Source organism: Scylla paramamosain, chromosome 12 (genome assembly GCF_035594125.1).
Source record: "Scylla paramamosain isolate STU-SP2022 chromosome 12, ASM3559412v1, whole genome shotgun sequence".
Taxonomy (NCBI): Eukaryota; Metazoa; Arthropoda; class Malacostraca; order Decapoda; family Portunidae; genus Scylla; species Scylla paramamosain.
In genome coordinates, this window is record NC_087162.1 from 15382948 (window position 1) to 15392947 (window position 10000).

At 41.9% G+C, this 10000-nt stretch overlaps 1 protein-coding gene across 1 annotated transcript in view; it reads left to right on the forward strand.

The window, feature by feature from the left end:
* The window catches only part of LOC135105734 (dihydropyrimidine dehydrogenase [NADP(+)]-like), a 31679-nt gene that overhangs the window by 1854 nt on the left and 19825 nt on the right, over positions 1–10000 (forward strand). The window contains exon 2 of the mRNA XM_064014176.1: positions 9852–9962. Coding sequence (XP_063870246.1) covers positions 9852–9962 — 111 coding nt within the window. The remainder of the gene's footprint in view (positions 1–9851; positions 9963–10000) is intronic.

A 10000-nucleotide genomic window follows, 5' to 3' on the forward strand; every position in this document is an offset into this window, starting at 1 on the left:
TATGAAAAGACGTGGAAAAGTGCAGGGTGGTATCATCAGCGCAGGATTGGATAGGACAAGAAGTTTGGTTTAGAAGGTCATTGATTAATAATAAGAAGGGAGTCGGTGACAGGATAGAATCCTTAGGAACATCAATGTTAATAGATTTAAGAGAAGAACAGTGACCGTCTACCACAGCAGCAATAGAACGGTCAGAAAGGAAACTTGAGATGAAGTTACAGAGAGAAGGATAGAAGCTGTAGGAGGTTAGTTTGGAAATCAAAGCTTTATGCCAGACTCTATCAAAAGCTTTTGATATGTCCAAGGCAACAGCAAAAGTTTCACCAAAATCTCTAAAAGAGAATGACCAAGACTCAGTAAGGAATGCCAGAAGATCACCAGTAGAGCGGCAATGACGGAACCCATACTGGCGATCAGATAGAAAGTTGTGAAGTGATAGATGTTTAAGAATCTTCCCTTTTTTTTTTTATGTAGGAAGGACACTGGCCAAGGGCAACAAAAATCCAATAAAAAAATATGCCCACTGAAATGCCAGTTCCATAAAAGGTCCAAAGCAGTAGTCAAATTGATGAATAAGTGTCTTGAAACCTCCCTCTTGTAGGAATTCAAGTCATAGGAAGGTGGAAATGCAGAAGCAGGCAGAGAGTTTCAGAGTTTACCAGAGAAAGGGATGAATGATTGAGAATACTGGTTAACTCTTGCATTAGAGAGGTGGACAGAATAGGGCTGAGAGAAAGAAGAAAGTCTTGTGCAGCGAGGCCGCGGGAGGAGGGGAGGCAAGCAGTTAGCAAGATCAGAAGAGCAGTTAGCATGAAAATAGCGGTAGAAGACAGCTAGATATGCAACATTCCGGCGGTGAGAGAGAGAAGATGAAGACAGTCAGTTAGAGGAGAGGAGTTGATGAGACAAAAAGCTTTTGATTCCACCCTGTCTAGAAGAGCAGTATGAGTGGAACCCCCCAGACATGTGAAGCATACTCCATACAAGGACAGAGTTAGCAGCTGGGGGGAATGAGAAAAACTGGCGGAGACGTCTCAGAACGCCTAACTTCATAAAAGCTGTTTTAGCTAGAGATGAGATGTGAAGTTTCTAGTTCAGATTATAAGTAAAGGACAGACCGAGGATGTTCAGTGTAGAAGAGGGGGACAGTTGAGTATCATTGAAGAAGAAGGGATAGTTGTCTGAAAGGTTGTGTCGAGTTGATAGATGGAGGAATTGAGTTTTTAAGGCATTGAATAATACCAAGTTTGCTCTGCCCCAATCAGAAATTTTAGAAAGATCAAAAGTCAAGCGTTCTGTGGCTTCCCTGCGTGAAATATTTACCTCCTGAAGGGTTGGACGTCTATGGAAAGACTTGGAAAAGTGCAGGGTGGTATCATCAGCGTAGGAGTGGATAGGACAAGAAGTTTGGTTTAGAAGATCATTAATGAATAATAAGAAGAGAGTGGGTGACAGGACAGAACCCTGAGGAACACCACTATTAATAGATTTAGAAGAACAGTGACCGTCTACCACAGCAGCAATAGAATGGTCAGAAAGGAAACTTGAGATGAAGTTACAGAGAGAAGGATAGAAGCCATAGGAGGGTAGTTTGGAAATCAAAGCTTTGTGCCAGACTCTATCAAAAGCTTTTGATATGTCCAAGGCAACAGCAAAAGTTTCACCAAAATCTCTAAAAGAGGATGACCAAGACTCAGTAAGGAAAGCCAGAAGATCACCAGTAGAGCGGTCTTGACGGAACCTGTACTGGTGATCAGATAGAAGGTTGTGAAGTGATAGATGTTTAAGAATCTTCCTGTTGAGGATAGATTCAAAAACTTTAGATAGGCAGGAAATTAAAGCAATAGGACGGTAGTTTGAGGGATTAGAACGGTCACCCTTTTTAGGAACAGGTTGAATGTTGGCAAACTTCCAGCAAGAAGGAAAGGTAGATGTTGACAGACAGAGGTGAAAGAGTTTGACTAGGCAAGGTGCAAGCACGGAGGCACAGTTTCGGAGAACAATAGGAGGGACCCCATCAGGTCCATAAGCCTTCCGAGAGTTTAGGCCAGCAAGGGCATGGAAAACATCATTACGAAGAATTTTAATAGGTGGCATGAAGTAGTCAGAGGGTGGAGGAGAGAGAGGAACAAGCCCAGAATCGTCACAGAGGCAATAGTCATTCCAAGGAAAATCAGCAAAATACGTCCTCAGGTCCCCCCAACTAGCATAGGCAAAACGCCAGAGGCACCATAGCTTACGGGGATCCTGAGGAGGGATTGGAGTGATAGGACAAGATACAGATATGAAATTGTGATCGGAGGAGCCCAACGGAGAAGAAAGGGTGACAGCATAAGCAGGAGGATTAGAGGTCAGGAAAAGGTCAAGAATGTTGGGCGTATTTCCAAGACGGTCAAGAATACGAGTAGGGTGTTGCACCAATTGCTCTAGGTCGTGGAGGATAGCAAAGTTGTAGGCTAGTTCACCAGGATGGTCAGTGAACGGAGAGGAAACCCAAAGCTGGTGGTGAACATTGAAGTCTCCAAGAATGGAGATCTCTGCAAAAGGGAAGAGGGTCAGAATGTGCTCCACTTTGGAAGTTAAGTAGCCAAAGAATTCCTTATAGTCAGAGGAGTTAGGTGATAAATTTAGTTTGAGAGTGACTCTGTAGTCGTAGCCAGATGGTGGAAAACTCGGAAGATTCAAGAGCGTGGACACGAGAGCAGGTTAAGTCATTGCGCACATAAGCGCAACATCCAGCTTTGGATCGAAAATGAGGATAGAGAAAGTAGGAGGGAACAGAAAAAGAGCTACTGTCAGTTGCCTCAGACACCTGAGTTTCAGTGAAGAAAAGGAGATGAGGTTTAGAAGAGGAGAGGTGGTGTTCTACAGATTGAAAATTAGATCTTAGACCGCGAATGTTGCAGAAGTTAATGAAGAAAAAGTTGAGGGGGGTGTCAAGACACTTAGGGTCGTCGACAGAAAGGCAGTCCGACCTGGGGACATTTATGGTCCCCTCCCCAGATGGGCACTCCGAGGCTGGTGTAGGAGTTGCCATGATGATTTTAAAATTTTTGAGTGAAGGGTGTGTGTGTTATTAGGTGCTTGTAGTTTTGTGTGGAGGAAGAGAGTTGTCTTTAGAGGGCAGGCTGTGACTGCCCCCTTGTGTTGTGAGACACAAAGGGAAACGTTCAGTGAGGTCACAGCTGGGTTTAATGATAAGTTCACAGCACCCCCTGAACAGTGCTTTAGACCTCACTGGGACTAATTATTGTTTCGGCAGGTGTCTACTGCCTCCTCCCTGCCTCCTCCTGTTGAGGATAGATTCAAAAACTTTAGATAGGCAGGAGATCAAAGCAATAGAACGGTAGTTTTTAGGAACAGGCTGAATGTAGGTAAACTTCCAGCAAGAAGGAAAGGTAAATACTGACAGACAGAGTTTAAAGAGTTTGACTAGGCAAGGTGCAAGCACGGAGGCACAGTTTCGGAGAACAATAGGGGGGACCCCATCAAGTCCATAAGCCATAAGTTATAAGGGCAGAAATATAAAGTGCATGAGATTCTGGTGATGGAAGGCTTAAGTACCTTTTGTGGGCCACCTCTCTATCATGTATAGCACGAAGACAAGCTTTGTTAAACCAAGGTTTGGAAGGTTTAGGTCGAGAAAAAGAGTGAGGAATGTACGCCTCCATGCCAAACTCTATCACCTCTGTTATGCGTTCGGCACACAAAGACGGGTCTTTGACACGGAGGCAGTAGTCATTCCAAGGAAAATCAGTAAAATACCTCCTCAGGTCCCCCCCAATTAGCAGAGGCAAAACGCCAGAGGCACCTCCGCTTAGGGGAATCCTGAGGAGGGATTGGAGCAATAGGGCAAGATACAGATATGAGATTGTGATCGGAGGAGCCCAACGGAGAAGAAAGGGTGACAGCATAAGCAGAAGGATTAGAGGTCAGGAAAAAGTCAAGAATGTTGGGTGTATCTCCAAGACGGTCAGGAATACGAGTAGGGTGTTGCACCCGGAAGATTGCAAAGTTAAAGGCTAGTTCACCAGGATGGTCAGTGAAGGGAGAGGAAAGCCAAAGCTGGTGATGAACATTCAAGTCTCCAAGAATGGAGATCTCTGCAAAAGGGAAGAGGGTCAGAATGTGCTCCACTTTAAAAGTTAAGTAGTCAAAGAATTTCTTATAGTCAGAGGAGTTAGGTGAGAGGTATACAGCACAGATAAATTTAGTTTGAGAGTGACTCTGTAGTCGTAGCCAGATGGTGGAAAACTCGGAAGATTCAAGAGCATGGGCACGAGAGCAGGTTAAGTCGTTGCGCACATAAACGCGACATCCATATATATATATATATATATATATATATATATATATATATATATATATATATATATATATATATATATATATATATATATATATATATATATATATATATATATATATATATATATATATATATTGTATGAGAGAGAGAGAGAGAGAGAGAGAGAGAGAGAGAGAGAGAGAGAGAGAGAGAGAGAGAGAGAGAGAGAGAGAGAGAGAGAGAGAGAGAGAGATGTATTATGCAAATTATATGTATGTTTGCATGCTTAATTCAGTTGGGCAACAGTGTCTGCCCATACAGTCTTTTTCACTTGGAGGTCACCCCCGAATCAATTTTTATCCTTTGTTATGTGTTTTCTTTCCTCTGTGAGGTCTACAAGGAGTAACGTTTCATAGCTGCACTAATTTCTTTCACTCTTGAACCGGCTGTCGTCCTGTGCAACCATTTTGAGAAGACAAGCGGTATGTTGGCCCTTTAGGGAAGGCGGCGCTCTGTTCACATCCGCCAAATTATCGACATGTCCGGAAATTACATATCGCTCTTAATAATGCTCAGAAATAGTCTAGAATTATTTAGAAATATTCAAGATTAATTCACAAACAAACTCTCTCTCTCTCTCTCTCTCTCTCTCTCTCTCTCTCTCTCTCTCTCTCTCTCTCTCTCTCTCTCTCTCTCTCTCTCTCTCTCTCTCTCTCTCTCTCTCTCTCTCTCTCTCTCTCTCTCTCTCTCTCTCTCTCTCTCTCTCTCTCTCTCTCTCTCACCGTAACTTTTTTTCCCATCACTTATATAGCACATATTACAGAGGACTTTATGTAATAACGCATCTTGAGATCCTGCGTAGGCTATCTGATTACACCACCCTGCACGTAATCCTTGCCAGCTACGTCCTTCTCCCCTCCTCTCTCGACCTATCAGCACATCTCTCTATTCTCAGTCCCACACCCATGATGCCCATCGACTTGAACTTTTTTATTTTTATTTTTAAGAGAAGTATCAATACATATCTGAAAATAAACTAGCCATACTTTTATTATGAGAACGGCAAATTGAACGGCCTGTTTCCCTCCCACCCCATCCGGCCATTTTTTTTTTTTTTTTTCCTCCATGTTCTTTCTCCTTGATACGTGAAAACTTAAATAAAAAAAATAAATAAAAAAAAAACATTGGAAGGCTCCTCCCCACCGTTCATTTGAATACTGGTCGGAAAAGAACACATTATATACGAAAGCTGATTTGCACCCAGTATGATCACAATATGATTAGAATATCGAACACGATCAAACAACACAATTCCAACGCATCAGATCATGAAGTGGAACAGATGTGGACTCACACGCCACTGTTCAACTTCAGCAATCGAGTTTTCAAATCTCCATCACCAAAACAAAAGTCCAGGAAAACATTATAAAGCCATGTTGTCGTGTCTGTATACAACCAGAGTATGAGATGAAAATGAAGCTTTCGATAACTGCATCATACAACCATTAGAAAGACGTTTGTTATGAAAGATACAGATTAATAGATAGATGGATAGATATTTTCTTGACTACAGCTAGGAATCACATAATACATTAGATAACCATATGACCACACACACACACACACACACACACACTCCTAGTTAGATCAGTGCTTCACGTCCTCGAGTGTCACTTCATCGTTATCAGATAATCTAATCTGTTCAGTACATAAGTCATACTGTGTTACCAAACCCTTCGCTTCTAACTCTTCTTGGTCTAGGTCTTGGAGATTCTACGCCTTTCTTTAGACATTGAGGCAGCCGTGGCAAGGAAGAATTTGTGGGCAGTGACCAAGGTTAATCTCACACGACGCAAACATGATCATGTACTCTTACTTAGTGGTGGTGGTGTCATTGTTGTCGTTGCTGCTGTTATTGTTGTTTGTTTGTTTGTTGTTGTAGTGGTACTGCTATTACTATTACATACCCCCACTACTACTACTGCTACTTCTACTACTACTACTACTACTACTACTACTACTACTACTACTACTACTACTATCAGGTTTCTTTGATCTATCTTCAAAGGTCTCAGAGATGACCGACGTGTAGTGCAGTTATGGTGGATGGTAATATATCTGACATTGACAACTAGTTATCTGAAGGCTGCAGAGATACAGTGAATCATATAGTTCTGAGCACTGCTAAATACAAACCCTTCCCAGGGACATGACAACACTGGCCATGAAACACATGCAAACGGTTTTAGACAAGCTCATGGCCATTCACATCAAGGTTGTGCCGCTGTGAGCAGCAGGCTTTAAATGTCTGAATGTACCGAAGATAGTGAATAAAACATCACAAAAGAACACTGCATGCGACACTTGCAGTCTACAGTTTAGGAGACGGATTTGTGCATGGTCATGCGTGGCCTTACTGTCTCCACGCGTTTTTTTTTTTTTTTTTTTTTTTTTTTTTACGTGTGTGTGTGTGTGTGTGTGTGTGTGTGTGTGTGTGTGTGTGTGTGTGTGTGTGTGTGTGTGTGTGTGTAGGAGATTGGCCAAGGGCACACGAAAAGGGCATGTGTGTGTGTGTGTGTGTGTGTGTGTATTTATCTAGTTGTATTTACTTAATTGTGGTTTACGGGAGGGGAGTAATCTCATAGTATCCCGCCTCTATATCTATCTAGTTTGGTCTTAAAACCTCACACTTCTGTGAGGAAAACTGTACTTCGTGTGTGTGTGTGTGTGTGTGTGTGTGGAGGAGATTGGCCAAGGTTACACGAAAAGGGCAGAGAGAGAGAGAGAGAGAGAGAGAGAGAGAGAGAGAGAGAGAGAGAGAGAGAGAGAGAGAGAGAGAGAGAGAGAGAAAGAAAATGGTTAAGAAATAAAAAATGGTGGTATCCTAATTCTCTTTCGATGCGGTCGTCAGGAGGTAAAACAAACAGGTAGAGGGTTTCATAGTGTACTTATGAAAGGGATGAATGAAAGAAGGCAATGGTTAGCTTTGCACTGGTAAGGTGGACAGAATGAGGATGAGAGAGTAAAACGTGCAGCGAGGCAGCGGAAAGGGATGAGGCAAGCAGTTTAAAAGCTGAAAACAGTAACCATGGAAGAAAATTACAAGAGATGCAGCACTGATTGAGACAAAGCAGTCAGTGCAAGGAGGGAATTTCATGAAGGTAAAAGATATTGACTTTACCTTATTTAGTAGGCTTGTATGAATTGATTTCGTATATGGAATTTCTGTTCCATACAAGAAGTGGTATGGCTTCTGTGTGGAATTTGTAGGTGGGAGGAAGAAAGGAACAGGCAAAGATTCATTAAGGAAAGTTAGATCGCCAGCAAATAGTTTTTTATGGAATCCATACTGACGAAAGATAGTATACTCATAGGTGCTTAACAAGAATCTTCCTATTGAGGAAAGATTCAGTACCTTTAAAAAGACAGGAAATGACAGCTACAGCCCGGTAGTTTGAAGAATTGGAATGGTTACCACCTTTCTTAGGAACTCGTTAATGTATGCAAGAAGAAAAGATCGCTGTTGACAGAAAAATTGATCATGCAAGGAGGGAACACGGAAGCACAGTTACAGAAAACTTCAGGAATGCCTCCATTAGTCTTCCGAGGATCAAGGTCAGAGAGAAAATATTACAAAGGATTTCAATAATAGACATGATATAATCAGAGGGAGGAACAAGCCTAGCATCATCCAGTGTGGAGTTGTCAGCAAAAGTCTGAGGGAAAAATTCAACTCTAGGTATATGTAGAAAATGAGGTAGTGGTGACATGTGAATGAAATAAAGTATCATGGAATCTGTCCACGTTTCCATGTATGAATTGTATTTCTCTTGAGCTTAGTAATGAGTACAAACGACAATGGTAGAGTGTGTGGTGTAAGTGAAGGAGAGAAGGTAAGAGAAAGATCGCCGCTGACTGGCCACACTCATGAATAGGTCACCACGATCGCGAGAGAGAGAGAGAGAGAGAGAGAGAGAGAGAGAGAGAGAGAGAGAGAGAGAGAGTACAATTATGAATGACAGCCCATTGTAGTGGGCAGAATGATCAGAACCGAAGGAATGAGGTCAGGATGCGTAGAGTTGCCAGTTACGGGTATTCTAGTAGAGGCTGATCGGTGTGGCGGGGACGCGAAGACGCAGTACAGGGCTGGGGCTGCTTTATAGATGTTGGGGCCAGGTTGTGTTACGTGCGAGTCACGAAACCCTTCAATGCCCAGCTTCATGCAGGCTGTGGTGTTGTTGTGGTGTAGTTGTGTAGTTTTATTATCATTATTGTTGTTGTTGCCGTCGTTCTTTTCTTCTTCTTCTTCTTCTTCTCATTATTATTATTATTATTATTATTATTATTATTATTATTATTATTATTATTAATATTATTATTATTGTTATTATTATTATTATTATTATTGTTATTGTTATTACTACTACTACTACTACTACTGCTACTACTACTACTACTACTACTACTACTACTACTACTACTGCTACTACTACTACTACTACTACTACTACTACTACTACTACTACTACTACTGTTATTACTGCTACTACTACTACTGCTACTGCTACTGCTACTGCTACTACTACTACTACTACTACTACTACTACTACTACTACTACTACTACTGCTGCTGCTGCTGCTGCTGCTGCTGCTGCTGCTGCTGCTGCTGCTGCTGCTACTGCTACTACTACTACTACTACTACTACTACTACTACTACTACTACTACTACTACTACTACTCGTTGTAGTAGAAAAATAAAGCTCTTCCTGCCTCCCATTCCTCAGTGACTTAAGCAGGCTACGTACTCTCAGGAAGTGATACAACAAACACCTGAGTGGCTGTAATGAGTGGCGCAGGAAATACTTTAGTTTTATTCGAGCTACTTATGTATGACTCACGTAATGTTGAGAAAACCTTAACCTAAGATATGTAAACTTAAACGATGAAGAAGCAAAACTTTTTTTTTTTTTTTTTGTTTAACATGAAGATTAACAAATTTTCTATGCTGTCAAAATAGTTCACCAATTTTTTTTTTTTATGCATTTCTTATACAAAATTAAACTTTTCCAAATAGTACTTTCCTTTATTCCTATTTACCTGTCCATCCTTACCTCGTGTAGGAGCGTGTATATAAAGAGACAGTGAAATAAAGACCTCTCTCTCCCACACTTGGCATCCCTGGATCCTTATGGCGTAGTGTTTTAAATCAATCAGCCTTCCTGACCTCTCTCTGCAATTCAGTTATGTACAGCCATGACTGAATCTTCTGAAAACTTCACCCCGCTAGGAGCAGTGCCTCTAGTTAGTTGGATTTTATTTGCGTTGCAGAGAGTGACATGGAGGGATGAAATTGCGGTAAAACTGCTAAGGATGGGAGTCACAGAGGAAGATGCAATGTACAGAAGAAACTGGAGGAGACTCGTACATGGCGCCAACTCCTCACTCTAGCTAGGGAAACGGCGAAAGTAGATTTGCTTTTTAACTCTTAAGTGGCTTGCCCTTGTGCAAATGGAGTTAGATTTAATAGATTTGTGTCTACATACGTGTTCGTTTTGTTCTCAGAATGTGCTGGCGCTCAACCCTCGCATTCCCCGCCATGCCACGCTGCAGCCCTCAGCCGTCACCAAGGCCAACAAGATGCACTGGAAGAGGAACAAACCCAAGAACTGCGCGGTGAGTACCATGGAATTATATTGTGGAGCAAAGTGTAT